We start from the raw sequence: 17,917 nt of genomic DNA, 5'->3' as shown, positions 1-17,917 counted from the left end.
GTTGCAACTAATCTGACAGTATAGTTAACATGCAACAGGCCTTTCACAAACAGACGGCACCCTGTCATAGAACTGCAAATGAACACACAGGGCAACATTTCATGCACTGAACCACTGTCAACCCCATCAGGGAATCATTTTGTATCAAAATGAAGTTTTTGTTTTCTGTTTACCTTCAGTCAACAGGCTGTGTCGGTGGCCTCACTAGCTTTAGTAGGCCACTCTGCTCTCGAAACGCTATTTATATCTCCCGCTATTTATATCTGATCATGGGGTCGTCCCAGCCAGAACCTGGCAACACTATATACAGTTTAACTGACTGACTAAACACCATGCAGGCAGGCAATCAGACAGGGATCACACACTGTGATAATCACAATGACATCACAGACAGTCACGCAGACTCTTAGTCGACTCATCAAATGCAGAGCTTGTCATAGTGTCCTGGGGGTTTGAGTTGCCAGGACAGTGTAGAAATACAACACATGGGCACAAAATCAGAATCAGAATCAGAATTATTTTTATTGGCATAGTATATTTTCACATACAGGAAATGTACTTGGTGAGTTTGGTGCATAAGACATAAGAACAAAAATATACAGTGGGCCAGAGGAAAATATTTAAGTATCTAAATAGAAAATAGAAAAAGGTAGCCTGGTTTCTTCAAATTGCATAGAAAACGTATTTCATTATCTTTTGCAAAAGGAGAGCAGTTTATAGCACGACAGACAGTCTGTCAGTCAAAGTCTTCTCAGAAAAGTCCAGACAGAGAGCTCATTTTAAAGCAAGGTTTCAGAAGATGATTACTAAGGCCCAAACCAAGGTGATTTACACGTTAGGGCTTCAATGAGTCAGGTGAATATAATTCCAGGAACTATATTCTGAAGTAACTCCATGCTTTCTAAAGTATCCGACTGCGGTGGCTGTTGTGTCTGGTGTTAAAAACCATGGGTTCCTCTAAACAGTTGTCCAAGGATGTCAGAATCAAGATAGTTCACTTCCACCATCAAGGAGAAGGCTACAAAAACATTTCAAACTACCCATTTCCACTGTCAGAAACATAATCAGGAAATAGAAAATAAATGGGAGTCAAGGCAAGATCTGGAAGACCAAGAAAGATTTCAGATAGAATGGCCTGAGATCTGGTGAGAAATACTCAGAAGAACCCACACATCACTGCAAAAGAGCTGCAAAAAAAGAGTAGCAGACACCGGTCTAGTTGTTCACAGGACATAATATTTAATATAGCATTTAGTATATCATTAGTGGATAAAATGCTTGTGTGTGAAATAGTGTTGTGTCCTCCATAATTAGCATAAAGCTCAGTCGTCCAGTTGACAGAGCATGGCCACGCCTCTCTTGATCCAGTGCTGCGGCCGCTTGCTGGTGGGCAGCATCATGGTGATGACAAAGTTGGTGGAGTGGCCTGTGGTGGAGAGGGTACCTTTCCTCTCGCTGGTCTTATACAGCGGGCACACGTACAGGGTCTGAGCCTGCTCTGTACCCTTTTTCTCCGCTAGGTGGGAGGGAGGGAGGAGAGGAGAGGAGAGAGACGGGGGAGAGAGAAGGAGACAAAGAAAGAACAAAAAATTATTAAAGACGGAAGATATATATAGAAAGCCAAAAAAAGAAAAACACCCATAATGTAATAGTCACCTACTACATTTCAGGTTCAACCATGATCTATTATTTTTCTCTTGGATGAGAAACAGATGCAAATATATAGATATGGATCACTACAAGTATCAACTTTCTTACTGGGTTTTATCCAGATAATGGGGACAGTATCAAACAGGACTTTGGGGTGCTGCTCTGCCAAGACTCCACTGTAAGGAGAGAGAAAACAGACTCGGTTAATTGAAGTCTCCATTAACGCTCACTATGTTTTTATGGTGTTTAAAAAAAGGATAAGGCAGCTATACCTCTTCCTGTCCCAACGGGCTCCATCCAAAAAGAGCCCGTGAATGTAGACACCGTCCTCAGGGGAGGTATCTGAGGTGTCGATGGGAAGAACCTGTCAGGTGGGAATAACAGGACTTTATAGATCAGCAGTGAGTACAGCAGAGCCCTGTCACACCGTTTGGGTTATAACTGGTTAATAATAATAATAATAATAATAATAATAATAATAATAATGTCTAAAAGAAATTGATGTAGTATGCATTCTGTCTGTGTTATTCTGTCTGGGAGACTTATTTCTTCCCAAAAGTGCCATGTTTGATCACATCCATAGGACCGCAGCGGGATCCTGTTGGTGTTTGTTTCAAATCAAATCAAAATCAAATTAATATAGTGAAATGCTTCATGAATCTAGCTCCTTTTACAACAACAGTCAATAAATCATTACGTCAATAAATGAACAATACAATACAATAAGGTAGTAAGTAATAAAGCAATAAGTAATAATAAAGTAAAATAAATGACAGTGGTAGTGCAAAAGTAGTGCAACAGGGTGCAGTGTAGCAGCAATGACTGTTGTGATCTGTCCCAGAGTGTGTGTCATTTGACCTGGAAGTCGTAGCCGAGCAGGTCGATGGGGATGGAGTACTTCCTGGCGTAGTTCTGCATGGCTCCGGTCAGGAAGGCCTGGGTGAAGAAGAACCCAGACAGCCAGAACACGCTGGGCTTGTTGCTGTCGTACCAGTCCTGCCAGACCACGGAGGAGAGGAGGGAGGAAGAGACAAGAAAGCAACTCTTAAACACATGCAGTATTAATTTCTGTTTTTTTAAGCAGATTCGTTTGAATCAAGGTCATTCAAACTGAGTGAAGATCTGATACATGTTCATTCACCGTGCCTCTCTTTTAATAATAAACCTAGAACCTTCTTTTTTTTATTCATAGAGTGATATCAATACAATGCTAAGAGTGGGTCAGATTTGAACTATTGACTATGGAACCCGGTCTGACCTGCAGGAACTTGAGTTTGTTGAGGAAGTCGGTGACGTAGCTGCCCAGAGGTTTGAGGCTGGGGTAGGAGCGCTTGGCCCATTTCTCTGGCAGCCTGCCCACCATCAGGCTGCCTGACAGGGCTTCCAGCTCAGCGTCCATCACCACCAGCCCCTTAATGGCCTTCAGCAGGTTCTGCAGACTCACACGGATGGTAACACACAACCTGGGGAGAGGACGGCAAAGCTCTAAGTCTCCATTATGAGAATGATCTTACAAAGGAAATACAGAGAAGTCAGAGAGAAGAGGTGCGTGTCACGTGATGACATACGTGTTGTAGCGTTCCATCTCCTGCACCAGCACAGTGTTCATGCTCTCCTCGTACAGCACAGGGAACTTCAGCAGGGCAGACTCGATGTCAAAGTTAGCCGGGAGCTAAAGGAGGCAAACAGCGTGTTTCAACTGACAAATCGCAAACAAATGGTTCCAGAGAGGACATTCGATATTCCGTTTTCTGACAAGACCAGTATCGGTGAGGTTGCTAACCTTTGTGAGAATGTCATTTGCGATGGCGAAAAGGGTGTCGTCTCCCCCGGAGCTGGCCCCTCCCTTAGAGCCCCCTCCCTGGGTGAGCAGCAGGGAGTCAAACAACAGTTTGGTCTGCTGCAGGTCTTTAGAGATGTCCACGTTCTCATGCATCCCAAATACCTCAGGGTGCTGGCTGAGCGGAAGGTTCTGCCAACATAAGACGATCAACGTGATTGTATCACCTCCAAAATGTATAAAGACAGGCAAGGGAGATGTATTTATAGAGCACATATTCATCAAAATTAATGTAAACTCATAGTGCTTTAGAAAAAATGCAATAAATGGGAGAAATGTGATCAAACTTCCTAGTTTTAGTCAGGACTCTCGCAGCAGAATTTTGAATACGTTGTAATTGTCTAAGTGCCTGTTTGGAGAGTCCTGAAAAAAGGCCATTGCAGTAGTCTAACCTTCTAGATATAAAAGCATGTTTTTCAAGATCCTGCTTGGACATATAACCCCTAATTCTCACTATATTTTTAAGATGATAATATGCAGTTTTTGTTGTTGACTTAATGTGGGAGTTCTGAATCTAGAATGACACCGAAATTTCTAACCTGGTCTTTGCACATGGACTTTTCCCGCATCAGTGTTAAGGTTAATGTCATTAATGTCAGACAATTATAATGACTCGTTTTTATTCATCCTTCATTCATACATGTACAAGTGCCTGTTCCATTTACATTCCAGTCAACCAGATACATACAAGTCATATTCCTTCCCTGTACCCCTTTTACCTTGATGAACTCCACATAGTCGTCATAGGTGGACTTGGGCGGGGCGTAGTATTTCCTGCTGGGGGAGAAGGTGTAGCGAGGGTTCTCTATGATGTCCTTGTTGTAGAAGTCGGCCAGGGTGGTCATGAGGAGCCTCCTGTCCCAGTCGTCAGTCACGCGGCCGCCGTAGTTACACTCCCCTGTCAGGTAGGTGATGGCCTCGAACGGGACCTGCTCGTACTCCTTCACAAAGAGCTGGGGGAGGGGGGACCATGACATGGTGAGGGAGGGAAAGGAGGCAACTGTGGGGCTATACAACCATACAGCCATTCGACAACTGTACTCTCAATTCAGACACTGTATTGGTTACTTCCCTATTCTCTCTATTTTCTAAAGGTCTGACTTTTGTCAAATCAAGTTACTGTGTCCTCTCTGTATCTCAAGTTATAGGACTGTTACCTGCAGCTGTCTGATGCTGATACGCAGGTCCGACTCGTTGAAACCGTAGGGGATGTTCCAACCCAGAGGCCCAAACTTCTTCCTCTCCTGAACCAGAGCATGGAAGAAGCAAACTCCATACAACAGCTTCTCCCAGACCTAAAAAAAACAACCACAGACACAATTAGACACAATTCTAGCCTACTATGATATACGGATAATTGATGTGTCTCTAACACATGCGCGGTGCCTGGTGCGTTGGTGTGTGTGTCCTCACATACCAGCTCTTTGTCTAGGCAGTTATTGAAGAAGTCCTGGTCGGAGACAGGGTCTGAGAGGTAGGACTGCAGGAGGTTCAGCCTGAGACCTGTGGGTGGCTCGTTGGTCATCTTCACCCCGTTCTGCAGGATGGTCACCGGGAACTGACAGAGGGGAGGGGGTTGGAGATAGGCACATTCAGGTACACGTATCTACAGTACATATAGAAGTCTCAAATAATGACGTATGAAGTGTTATGGCGAATCGGCGTCCCTGACTGGACAGCAAAGGCCTATTCTATTGTGTTCTGTCCTATTCTGGGTTTTGTGTCTAGGGCCAGGCTTGTGCCCTACCTTGGGTGAGGGGTAGCTGGTGAGCCAAAGGCGGAACTCTGGGTGACAGGTCTCGGGGCTGAAGTCCTCACAGATCTTCTCCAGGGTGGACATCCAGGACACCGCCAGGTGGCAGTTCTGCAGACACACCCAGGTGCCCTCCCTCATGGCGGAGCGGATCATCTTGGCCGCGATGGGACCCTGGCCCTGGCCCAGAGAGATGGACTGGAACTTAGTGCCACCCATGTTCTTGTCGTTGGCAAACTTCAGCAAGCCTGGAGGAGGGAGGGAAGTAGAATGTATCAGCCAGTAGATGTATCAGAAAAATTGTTTGACATTTTTTTTACAGAATCATTCCCAGGAACCAGAGATATTGGTGACACAACAAACGTGTCTTTGATATTGACTACTTGAGGTCACTTACTGGCCATGGGGTCTGCGCCAGGAGAGAGCACAAACACTAGTGGGAGACTGGAGTTGGAGTCCGTGTAGCTCTTACTCAGGTCAAAGGGCGGGGGCTCAACAAACTTCTTCCCCAGTTTGTCGGTCACATAGTTAGTGATGGCCGGCACAATCTAGAAAATGAAGTAGTATGTAAACATGAGTAATCAACATTCATTGCTGGTTTACTGTACAGTGTAAGGAAGAACACAAGGATATCTAAAGGAGAAATGCACTGCTTTGGACATTCACATTCTCCTTGCTGACCTTGTCTGGCCTGAGACAGCGGTAGATGATCATCTTCTGCAGGTCGTTGAGTTGTTCACACCAGGGTCTGGGCAGACGTGTGTTATAGGGCTCCTTGCTGTCGTAGATGGCCAGGAAGTCCTCTGAGCTCTTCGTGAAACTCTCCCTATGGGAATCACAGCACAATCACCCAATTATACAATATTCATATTACCTCCATATCCCAAGTTATCTATATCTATAATGTACAGTTTTACATTCACCATTCAACAGAATGAAGGAGACATTTTAACTGTTTATTAGAGAAACACACGAAGAGAGCTATAATTCTGCAATGAATAAACCAGTTGTCTGTCTATCATACTTTAGTCCCTGGAGCTTGGGGAGGTCGCTAGCCCTGCAGATCTCATCCCAGCTCTTGTCCTGCAGCCAGGTGGGGTCTGGGTTGGGCATGCTGTTCTGCAGACCCACCCCTCCAGTCAGCAGGAACATGAAGTCAGAGTACTCAATCTCCTTCTTCGCTCTGAAGGGAAAACAATAACAACAAGACATAAACAACCACAGTTGAGTATAAGTGACTCTTAGTTATTCAATGTGCATTCATCAATCAATCAATCAATCAATAAATATCTCTACAACAATTGTTTTGCACTGATCAATCCTAAAACTGGTCTGTGTGTGGGAGACTCACAGCAGGAGGTTGGAGCACAGCAGGAAGGAGAAGAGGAGTTTGTCCTTCTCAAACAGGGAGCGACACACGTTGCAGTACAGGTTATAGGTGAAGTGATCGATCAGGTACTTGAGCCTCTTCTCTAAGATCTTGGACTTTCTATTACTGAAATAGAAACGTTGGTTGATGAGTTAGGACGAATCAGCTTCAGTCTTAGTGCCAAAGTGCAGAATTATTATTGACACCTACTGTATCTATACATCATACTGACTCAAGTCTTTGCTGTGTTGTTGCATTCCAGAAGTCAATAATTTCTCATTGTTTCTCACCTGTCCTGGATGGAGTTGATGTAGAGGTTGACGAACCAGTTGAGAGAGTACTGGTACATGGGGTCTATGTTGGCCAGGTCAGCGATGGTGAAGAACAGGATGGAGGAGTGCTTGGCGATGGCCCGGTAGCCCTCTCTCGACTCGGCTATCTTGATCTCTGTCTTCTCAGCAATCTGAGGACAGGGGGAAGATGTTAGATTGGATAGATCCAGGCTCATCTCAGTCCAACACTAGCCTATGTCCCCTGTCTTTCTATGCAAAAGTACTCATGATTTCAGAGTAATGATTCGGTCTATGAAATGACATATCCCATCGGTTAAATATGCTTTAAGACGTCTGTATCCTCCACTGTTGTGTCCAGAGTCAGACCTGTTGTTTCTTGGAGATCTCGTTGGACATGATCTTGGCTGAGTCGAGGACCTGGATGGCGCTCTCGTCCTCCAGGATGTTCCCCTCAGATGAAGACAGTGTCTCCAGGATGTTGTCTTCAATCTCTTTCAGCTGCTTCTTATTGGCTGCAGACTGCAAGATCAGGGCGTTCCTCTCCTCCTCCAGCTCCGGCCTGGAAACAGGGACATGACGATGACGGGAGTTAGTACCAATAATAATAAAACATGGTTATCGACTGGAATTACATTGAAAGAAGTCAAAGTTGAGTGAGTGAGTGTGACTGAGCGAGTGAGCGGGCGAGTGAGTAAGTGAGTGAGTGGGTGAGTGAGTGAGTGAGTGAGTGAGTGAGTGGGTGAGTGAGTGAGTGAGTGGGTGAGTGAGTGAGTGAGTGAGTGAGTGACTGGGTGAGTGAGTGAGTGGGTGAGTGAGTGAGTGAGTGAGTGAGTGAGTGAGTGAGTGAGTGAGTGAGTGGGTGAGTGAGTGAGTGGGTGAGTGAGTGATTGAGTGTCCCGTTTCCCCACCTCTCCTTTGCGACCACAATGCCAAGCAGTTGGTCCTCGAGGCCCTCTGGCGTTATCATGAAGTTGAGCAGGGACACCTTGGTGGCCAACTCTGGCAGGTAGTGGGGGTTACGCAGCTTAGTGGTGATGTAGAAACGGAAATCACACGAATACTCAATCACACTCTCTCCTAGCCTGATGCAGTCCATTCCCCCTGGGTGAGATAAACAAAACAATGATACAATCATTCAGGGGTAAACATAGATTATATACCTCATCGTTGAGGTACTGACAACAATTAATCAAGAGGGAGCTCCCTCTTGATTTATTGTTGCCAGTACCACAACAATGAGGTATATAATGTAGATAATACTGTGTATGATCCTTGCTAAATATGACAAATGTTCATGTTGTGTTCAAATGCTTGCTAAATATGACAAATGTTCATGTTGTGTTCAAATGCTTGCTAAATATGACAAATGTTCATGTTGTGTTCAAATGCTGACAATTCTTTCTGTTCTTTTCCCACAGCTCTTATCACCATGCTGTGTAGTCAGTTAATACTCATATGACACCACAGTAAACAAATACAGATGCTGTGTTTGATCTTTAGTACGTCAGTATGTCCCCCTCTCCCGCACCTTGTTTGAAGGTCTGTTTGAGCAGCAGCGGCTCCAGTGATGGATCCAGTTCCTCCCCTACGTTCTCCAGCAGCAGAGGGGTCCCAAACTGGATACAGTTCTCCAAGGTTCTCATGAAGTCCCCATCCGTCAGCTTGATCACACTCAGGTTGTTGTCCTTCTCTGAGTTCTTCACCCACTTATTGGCCTGGCCCTGAGGGTCAATCATCAGGGGCCTACAGAGGAGAGAGAGAGAGAGAGAGAGAGAGAGAGAGAGAGAGAGAGAGAGAGAGAGAGAGAGAGAGAGAGAGAGAGAGAGAGAGAGAGAGAGAGAGAGAGAGATGAGTGGGAGTGTCAGCAGTGCTGGTCATGAATAGAGTGTGTGCATACTGCCATTCTTAGTCATTCATAGTCCCCTTAATTTATTTTACAATGTACAATGTTAGTTTTACAATCCACAGTCCTGATGGTAACCATACATGTATATGTCTCAGTTACAGAACCATGATATAGATATACATTTAGATGTAACCATACATGTATATGTCTCAGTTACAGAACCATATAGATATACATTTAGATATACACCTTAAACAAATGACGTGTTAACTGTGACGGCTGAAGGGAACTCACCATCTTCGTGAGTTGCTGACGATGACACCGTTGTCTATGGAGAAGCTGTCCGTGGGCAGCCCCGCGATGTTCCAGGCCCGGATCTTAATGGCGTCTCCGAGGGTCTTGCTCAGGGAGAAATCGTCAGACGACGGAATGTCCTTAGACTGGGGGGGGTTATGGAAAACAGAGATTTTTGTCAACTCTAAGGAGGTGTCCTGTAATGTGCTGAGCCAGATGTGGATACCGGTGTCACTATGACAGACAGAAGGCCTCTGGGATATTTTTACTCTTGTGTAGTTGTACATTGGATGTAATAAAATACATTCTGATATCATGACTATTATTTTCGTTTTTGATGTTACTCTTATTATTTGTAATGTGTCTGTTGGTTTTATTTGCATATCTGTTTCATCTATTTGTAAAGCACATTGTAACATTGTTTAAAGTGTATTAAATAAAGTGTATTATTATTATTATTATTATTAGTAGTAGTAGTAGTAGTAGTAGTAGTAGTAGTAGTAGTAGTAGTAGTAGTAGTAGTAGTATATTATATTATTATATGTCTGAACAAGATGGAGGTGCTTCACCTTGCAGAGTTTGGTCCACTGCTTAGTGCAGTTCTGTCTGAAGCCAGCAGTGAAAGCTCCCAGGTAGGCGATGACGCCAGCGGAGATGAGCACGTCCCCGGTCAGGTTGTCGTAGGTGTTCTGCAGGTCGTCCGCGGCCTTAGACCACCTATGGAGGGAGAGCAGACTCTCAGTACACTCAACCGTACCATAACAATTACTGTTGTCGTTGTTTTAGCAGTCCGGAAAACATAAAATATAATACACACACTCACACACACACAAATAAAACTAAAAGCTAATCCCCTGCCAAATATATAACATGATTAATATAATATAATATAATATTGATATAATAATATTAATATAATATAATATTGATATAATAATATTAATATAATATAATATTGATACAAAAATTATCTCCATCATCACAGCACCTGGTCTTCTCTCCTCCCAGGCCTCCAATTAGTTTCTCTGCCCTCTCCAGCTTGCGGGCGCACAGGTCGACCTGGAACTCCAGCTGGGCCTTCTCTTCCGTCTTTTCCTTAAAGGTCTTCTGTAGCGCTGCCAGGCGGTCCTCCACCTCCTTCAGCTCTGCCCTCTTCTCGTTGAGCAGTTCCATGGTGGCGGCCAGAGACTGCTGGGCCTCAGCCAGGTTGATCTTCTTTGGGCCCACAACCTGAACGAGGGATGGAGGGAAGGCATTAAATAAGAGGGAGAGAGAGACACACAGTAGGAACGTAAAAGTTAAACGGTTGAAGGCCAAGTTGCAGCGGGTGATACGTTCAGCAGAGAGGGTGATCGGCTGTCCCTTGCCCTCCCTCAACTCCTTGCATGACACCAGGGCTCTGAGGAGGGCAAGAAAGATCATGGCCGACCCCTTCCACCCCGGCCGAGGCCTCCTCACCCTGCTTCCCTCTGGAAGAAGGTTGCGGCTGCCTAAGGCACTGAAGGCCCGCCACAGGCTCAGTTTCTTCCCCTCAGCCGCCAGGCTGCTAAATGACTCTGGCTTCCCCCTCCCCCCCGCCTCCAAGTCTGCCCAGGACTGAACATGCACTAGACCTTGAATAACACTGCACTTTATATACAGCACTATCCATGCACTGTCTGTCCTGTGTTGTCCTGTTTTTGCATTTGTATTGTACTTGTTTTGTTCATATATATGTGAAAAAAGCATAAATGCACCTTCTGTAATGCCAAAGCAAAGGCTATATGTGTAAAGCATAATGGCAATAAACGTTATCTGAATCTGAATCTGAAGAGTGAGAGAAAAAATGTGAAGAGTTAGAGACAGTGTGAGGAGTCCTCCTCATCCTGCTGCTTCCCCATTGGCCGCCAGAGACGGCTTATTGTTTTTCTTGTTTCATGTCTTTTAGTTAATTGACATAACCTGTGCCTAGTCATTTGGCCAGCTTATAAGCCTGGCGTTTGCTACTAGTTGGGGGCCTTAAGGGCTATATGAGGCTACCGGTATGTTCGTGCAAATTTGTGCAAAAGCACAGAATTTGGCCCGGATGTAGCTCAGAGTATGCTCTAATGATTTAGCCAGGGCGCCCGAGCCAGCGACCACTGGGGTCGCCATGGCGGCCAAATCAATATCGCCGCCCTCCGAAAAAGGTTTTGGCTATAACTTTTGAACCAAATTAGCTTCAAATAAAAACTTGGTGTCTTATTTATGTTTCTTGGCCATTAGAAATACATTGGAATGCTTATATTTATAATTGGGTGTGTCTGGACCCCTAATTTGCATATTTCCAAGATGGCGGCTCCCCGAAAATGAGTTTTACCATAACTTAAACAATTTTTTTAATCCAATATTGACCCATTTTGAATGTTGGGGAGCATGTGGGAGGGCCAGACCTCGTGAACTTACAGACAGTTACAATTTGAATTTGAATTTTAAAAAGCTGTTTTACAGTAGTGTGACTTCATGCTTGTGTGCAAGTCATAAAGATGGACAGTAATGTGTACAACTACTATTTTCTTCCTCACGTAAGTTATTATAATTCATCATTCATCATCAGTCATTTTCATAATATTCCAGGATCCCGCTCTCTGCACCTCACAACATTAGCTAGCTAGTTAGCTGGCTAGCTAACGCCCAGGCTCCACTATGGCCATCGAGCGTTGCGTCAGCGTTGCGTTGCGTCCGGAATTGCTGTCAGCCAGGGAACGTTGCTTTTGTAATCAATGAAAGGTGCTCCACTGCCTACGTTGCGGCCGCGTTGCGTTGCGGCCGATGGCTGCGTCCAAAGTAAACATTCGGCAAAGTTTGATTTATGATGGCGAACGCAAACGTATTGTAACGATCCTGTATGAGGCCCCGTTAACAGCTCCTCCAAGGGAGTTAACTCTGTTGGTGTTGTGGTTAGCGCGGCCGTCGGTGATGCGGGAGATCGGGGTTCGATTCCCGCATGGGGGAAATCGCGGAGGCGCGCTCGTGTTTCAAAACGTGCATGAAGTCTAGCGCCTAAGAACTTTTCAAACCACTTCTTAGCGCTAGGCGCAAAGTCAGATCGCATAATAGCAGGGGCGCCTAGCGCACTTCATTAACATATGAACACTCCCACAATGAGTAATATATGCACGGGAGTCTTACGTCTTATGTGTGGGCGCCTAGCGACACCTGCATAATAGCAGTAGCGCGTATGAAGCGCATAATAAGGGTGGCGGTAGGTCTTAATTAAGACTTAAGACGGCAAGTTAAGAAGTGCATAATAGGGCCCTTGGTGTTGTGGTTAGCGCGGCTGGCGATTATGCGGGAGATCGGGGTTCGATTCCCGCATGGGGCGAGTTACACTACCAAGTTCCCGTTCGCTACAGTATATTTACAATTGTATATTGGCTGTTGGTTATAATTGTATATTGGTTGTTTTCTGGTGTTGTTTTCTTGTTTTGCTCTGTTTGTAGTCTACTTGATGTCTTTTTATCATCAGTTAAATCACCACAGCGGTTAATCCACTAATAGAGAAGATACCAGATTGAGAATGCACGTAGCCAACTACTCTATAGCTTGTGCCTGGTCGCAGCTATTGCGAATTGTGAATCACCACAGGTGCTTGAAGCTTGTTGCAGAAATGGATGACGAACGGCTGATACTTGAGGTGGAAAAATCTATATTTTTATATGCGACAAATGACGGTGGAGCAGGTACAATGTCAAGTTAATGCAACGCCGATGGCGAGGTGACGCAACGCTGGTAGTGGAGCCAGCCTGTAATATTCTACAGTAGCTGGCTATCAAGATAACAATGACTGATGCCTTCTTCTGTTTACACGAACACAGCCCATTGTCATATATGCATTCTTATCATTTCAATTGATAGGAGACATGCTGAAAATAAGGTATTGTCTTGTTTTACTTCTGTCTACAACTACTATTTCCTGCAACGACAACATGTAGGCTACAATTTCCTCAATCTCACGTAAGTCATGTATTATGTCATCACAATATGGCCTCTACCTCTACCTCTAGTAGCGGCACCATTAATTGGGACCTATGCTGTCTCTGCCAATGAGATGCTGATGAACTATTGCAAAGACCCAAGATACAACGACTTGTATCACTAGAAAGGGGGAAAAAAAATTCTTAGCTATTGCTAATGTTCTTCCTTCTTCTGTTAATGTTACAATTGATCAGTTGAATGACGGTTCAGGTATTGCAGCAACGCTTAAAACACATAATGCTATGTATCACAAACGCTGTAGAAGCTACTGTAGTAGTTGTCGTGTCAAAAGGGCTCCAAAGTATGACGTTGGCTCCTCCTTAGTAGTGAGTCCTAAAAAGCTTCGATCATGTCAACCCAAAGCCTGTGGCATTTATTGTGTCATATGTGAGGGGGAGATATGGATGACCTTCACAAGGCAGTAACAGATAATGTTGATTCCAATCTGAAAAGCTGGGCAGAATCCTGTAAACATTTTTAGCTTCTTGGTAGATTAGTTACACAAGCTTCAGATGTGCACGCAGCAGGTGTGTACTACATGCCAAATGTTATCTCATGTTGCGATATGCAGCAAAACGGCAAGCATCTCATGACACTGCCAGGCCAGGGTGTCAGAAGGGGAAGCATCTACCAGTGAGTGGGGGACAACCTTTGAACATCTAACTATTGCACAAATTGTTGCCCTGGTTGAGGTTTCAGATCCTCCTTCACAATCTCCTATTACGGCAACTCTACAGGAACCTTATGAAAGAACGCAGGTGTTTCAAGCAATATCTCCTCAGCTATCTGCCTGAATAGAGTGAACACCAGAAGGGGAGGGAAACCTACATCGCAAACAAGGAACAAGTGGCTAAGAGGAACAATTGGTTCAGGATGAGGCAATTCTGTTGATGAGGGCTGCCTTGGTTTTACACAAGTACTGCTTACAATGAGGCCACACATTTGACGGCTCCTTCCTGACCAACTGTCTCACAACATCTGTTGCTGAACCCTTACGAGTGTTCAATTATATCGTCCTCCATGGTCCAGAGTTCCTCAAACCCTGTGCAGCTAATACAGAAGATGCCAACCTGCAACCGAGAATGTCAATGTCAGAAGTACAATGCATTTGGCGGCACCCATCACACCTGCAAGACCGACGCAATACGTCACAGCAAGGAAATTGACATTTGCCAATCGACCTGACCCAGAAGCCAAACAAAACAAAAAAAATGCATTATGCAAATTAGGGGTCCAGACACACCCAATCATGAATATAAGCATTCTAATGTGTTTCTAATAGTCAAAAAACATAATATAGACACCAGGCTTGCATTTCTAGTTCATTTGGTTCAAAAGTTATAGCCGAAACCTTTTTCAGAGGGCGGCCATATTGATTTGGCTGCCATGGCGACCCCGGTGGTCGTTGGCTCGGGCGCCCTGGCTAAATCATTAGAGCATACTCTGAGCTACATCTGGGCCAAATTTGGTGCTTTTCCACAAATTTGCACAAAAATATCCCTAAGGCCCCCATACTCCTGGGGCCTCATTCATAGAACGTGCTTAGATCAAGATTTTGATCTTACCCGTGTCGTACGTAGAAAACCACGTCAACGTAGTGATTTATAAAATTTCAACGTGAGTCAATTTCATCGTGGAAACGATCGTAGCTCGACGTCGAGTATTCAACTTGCTTACGCACATTACCTACTGGTTATGCGGAGTTATTACAGGCATGTGAGCCGCACTGCCTACTGTAATTCATGCAAGTGGCTCGTAATAAAATTAACGATGTTGTTATCAGCCGAGAAAATGAGTTTAATTCAAGATTGAAAGGGAACTAATGTTTATGATTGTATTTCAGTCTTTCTTTATATCCCTCCGGAGCTGTCTATCTCTCTTCAACATGCCTATATATACGCGCTCCAGAACGGACCTTGCCCGGCCATGCGCTAAATGATACTGGATTTCGAGTTGAGTCGGGATGAGGGGGAATGGCACCCCTCCCTGAAATAAAAACAGTCCAAATCATCCCCCGTCTAAAACTGCCATCTCCCCTTTCCATCCCTTATGTCATTTTATCAATGAACGTGGTATTACTGCCCTCTCCCGCTTCCAGACGCATGCCTACCCTATAATATAGTATTAACGCCCTGTGATAGCGGCTCAAATAGCGGCTGAATGAAGCCAAGTGCTATAATATAATATAATACAGACAGTACATAATATATAATAATTATATTATTATATATTATATATATTATGTATATTATGTACTGTCTGTATTATATTATATTATAGCACTTGGCTTCATTCAGCCGCTATAATTGAGCCGCTATCACAGGGCGTTAATACAAACCACATTCACCTGCGTTCATTTCCAAGTATGTTTGGTATTTATAGAAGGAAGCACGTACGCAACTTTAAATCATCTCAGCTCGTTTTATAAATAATGCTTACGACGGTTTAGAAAAATGTGCTTACGTCAAAGTCAAAGATGACGTTCAAGTACTTATTTATGAATGAGGCCCCTGGTGTTCAGTCGTAAGCTATTGTTCCATGGATGTACAGTACCGGTGTTTCCCTGCGACTATTCTAGTAAAGTTCAGTTTAATTTCGGCAATTCTGGGACTCCTGTCTCCTCTCTGCTTTTGGGTCCACCCTGAACTACCCGTTACAAAAAAGCCCACAACCTGAACAAGGGACAAATGTAGGGAGGGCATTAAATAAGAGGGAGAGAGAGACAGAAGAAATGTAATAGTAAAACGGTTGGAGAGTGAGAGAAAAAGATTGGAACAGTAAGAGACAGTTAAAGACCAAATGGAGAGAAGAGCAGTATTGAGAACAATGGGAAGACTCTGGTACCTTGGCCACTCTGTCATAGACCTCCATGGCAGTGATCCACCGACACAGGCCCTCGGCTGCCGAGGAGGCCTTGGACACTTTGGTGGGGTCAAAGTCAGGGTTGGTCATGTACTCACTGCGGATCTTAAGCATCACGGCGACCTAGTGCATAGACAAAAGTATAATTATTGAAAAGCAAAAGAAAATCTTTTTAAAAAGAAAATATCTACATTAATCTTTGCATACAATGAAAAGATATATTGAAGATGTCATCATGACTTACAGGAATGTTGTCCTTGTCATACTCCCGTAGGTCTCGTAGGAAATTCATGTCTCCAAGAAGCTTCTTACTCGGGCCCCAATAGTCAAAAATCTATTCAAAGGTGACAAAGCAAACATGATGTCGATGTATGAATTGGTACCAAAAACATTGTATCATCACTGACTTTTCTTTTCACAGACTGAGAGGTTCCCTAACCTTCTGTCCAGTCCCGGCCGGGTCGGCGATCTTATCTGGTTTCATCTCCTTCATCACGCACACGGCCGCCATGACCAGCTTCACCCCCATTGGAGGGCTCTTCATTGACTTCACAATGGTCACGTCAGCGGGCTGAAAGGGCGGAAAGCATATTCATTTATCTATGGAAGAAGACTGAACAAATAAAGACGTCAACGTGTATTTTGGCATTTCGACGTGTATTTTGGCCCAGTATCAAGAAGACCTCCATGTTCTGTCGCTACCTAGTGAAAGAGAGCGTGGAACGGTGACCCTCTAAAGACCCTAACCTCATGAGTCGTTGTCTTGAGATACCGCATGAGGTTGTAACGAAAGAAGAGAAAAGATGCAGGTGTGACCCTAACTTTGGCTGGTATGAAGGGGTAGGTGTAAATAGGTGGAATGAGATACTGTATGAGCTTGTAACAGTGAGAAGATGCAGGCGTGCCCCACCTTCAGGGTGTCGAGGGCAGAGAGGGCCATCTCCAGGGCAGGTATGGCCTCTGCCAGTTCACTCTCACACTCGTCCTTCAGTGCCTGGGACTCATTAGCCTTTATAGTGGCCGCCTCCTCGTCGACACGCACCACCTTGCTCTTGGCCTCCACCTGCACCGACTCCACCTCAATCACCTGTCGGGGGGCAGCAAACGCACGTGACGATTGGTACTGATATACCGCCTTCGTAAAAGATAGCATTTACACCTGTCCCTCAGGTAGGGCAAATACAATAAAGTGTGGCGGAGGTTTGTTTCTCACCTTCATCATCTTGGTGTTGTCTATCTTCGCCTGCTCCAGCTTAGGCTGCAGGTCCACCAGCTCCTGCTGCATCTCGCTCACCTACCGAGGGAGGACGACAATCATGAACGACTGTGACAGGCCCAGCCCAGGGATGTACAGTGGGGCCAGAGCACTCACAGATTAACTGAAGAGAACTCGTACTCTATCTCTAGGCTGCTGTGTTCACATCCAGGTGATAAAAGGCTATGCATCTCTGCTAAAGAATCCCTCCCGACTCCTTAGATGTCCCGAACAGGCACAGTAGAGTCCTCCTGACTGACGAGAACGTGTGCAAGCAAGCATTTCCGTGTACCTGAGACTCGGCGAAGGCCAGTTTGTCCAGGCCATTGGTGTACCTCTTCTTGGCCTTCATGACCGTGTCCCGGTTCTGGGAGAGGAGCTGACGGAACGCAGCGATGAGCTCCAGGTAGGAGGTGGGCGTCACGTAGTTATGGCGACCCAGCTGAGACAGGAACCTAGTGACACAATGACATTTTCGGAGGTGAAATATGGGGTGTGATATCAAAAAGAGTGAAATCTCCTGCTGTAGTTGACATACTTGTGTGACAGCTGGATGGCGGAGGTGTGAAAGGTCTTGCAGATGCACATGACCTCCAACCTCTCATGGTCACTCATCTCCAGCGTTTCCAGGAACTTGTTGGCCACTCGCTCCAGTGCCTCCTCTGGCCAGGGCTGGGAGGTATAGATTGGCAATGTGGAAAGGATTAGGAAGGGAGTAATTAGTAGAAAAAAACAGTCTGTCATCAGATTCCAAATCAA

At 45.0% G+C, this 17,917-nt stretch overlaps 1 protein-coding gene across 1 annotated transcript in view; it reads right to left on the bottom strand.

The window, feature by feature from the left end:
* Positions 1 to 779: 779 nt before the first annotated feature.
* dnah12 (dynein, axonemal, heavy chain 12) overlaps positions 780 to 17,917 on the bottom strand; it is a gene marked incomplete at its 5' end in the record, with an annotated part of 33,851 nt that continues 16,713 nt past the window's right edge. The window contains 29 exons of the mRNA XM_080534220.1: positions 780 to 1,516; positions 1,759 to 1,826; positions 1,923 to 2,014; positions 2,509 to 2,646; positions 2,909 to 3,113; positions 3,219 to 3,322; positions 3,434 to 3,622; positions 4,210 to 4,443; positions 4,648 to 4,785; positions 4,908 to 5,048; positions 5,238 to 5,491; positions 5,641 to 5,791; positions 5,925 to 6,069; positions 6,268 to 6,426; positions 6,595 to 6,738; positions 6,903 to 7,075; positions 7,272 to 7,464; positions 7,814 to 8,006; positions 8,434 to 8,648; positions 9,046 to 9,191; positions 9,615 to 9,762; positions 10,034 to 10,275; positions 15,886 to 16,026; positions 16,148 to 16,237; positions 16,343 to 16,474; positions 16,814 to 16,990; positions 17,117 to 17,197; positions 17,451 to 17,613; positions 17,697 to 17,830. Of these exons, the coding sequence (XP_080390346.1) occupies positions 1,323 to 1,516; positions 1,759 to 1,826; positions 1,923 to 2,014; positions 2,509 to 2,646; positions 2,909 to 3,113; positions 3,219 to 3,322; positions 3,434 to 3,622; positions 4,210 to 4,443; positions 4,648 to 4,785; positions 4,908 to 5,048; positions 5,238 to 5,491; positions 5,641 to 5,791; positions 5,925 to 6,069; positions 6,268 to 6,426; positions 6,595 to 6,738; positions 6,903 to 7,075; positions 7,272 to 7,464; positions 7,814 to 8,006; positions 8,434 to 8,648; positions 9,046 to 9,191; positions 9,615 to 9,762; positions 10,034 to 10,275; positions 15,886 to 16,026; positions 16,148 to 16,237; positions 16,343 to 16,474; positions 16,814 to 16,990; positions 17,117 to 17,197; positions 17,451 to 17,613; positions 17,697 to 17,830 (4,584 nt within the window). The 3' untranslated portion in view covers positions 780 to 1,322. The remainder of the gene's footprint in view (positions 1,517 to 1,758; positions 1,827 to 1,922; positions 2,015 to 2,508; positions 2,647 to 2,908; positions 3,114 to 3,218; positions 3,323 to 3,433; positions 3,623 to 4,209; positions 4,444 to 4,647; positions 4,786 to 4,907; positions 5,049 to 5,237; positions 5,492 to 5,640; positions 5,792 to 5,924; positions 6,070 to 6,267; positions 6,427 to 6,594; positions 6,739 to 6,902; positions 7,076 to 7,271; positions 7,465 to 7,813; positions 8,007 to 8,433; positions 8,649 to 9,045; positions 9,192 to 9,614; positions 9,763 to 10,033; positions 10,276 to 15,885; positions 16,027 to 16,147; positions 16,238 to 16,342; positions 16,475 to 16,813; positions 16,991 to 17,116; positions 17,198 to 17,450; positions 17,614 to 17,696; positions 17,831 to 17,917) is intronic.

Source organism: Nansenia antarctica, assembly GCF_963989245.1.
Source record: "Nansenia antarctica genome assembly, chromosome: 6".
NCBI lineage: Eukaryota > Metazoa > Chordata > Actinopteri > Argentiniformes > Microstomatidae > Nansenia > Nansenia antarctica.
Note: the sequence above shows the minus strand (reverse complement) of the source record. Positions and strands in the feature narration are given on the sequence as shown.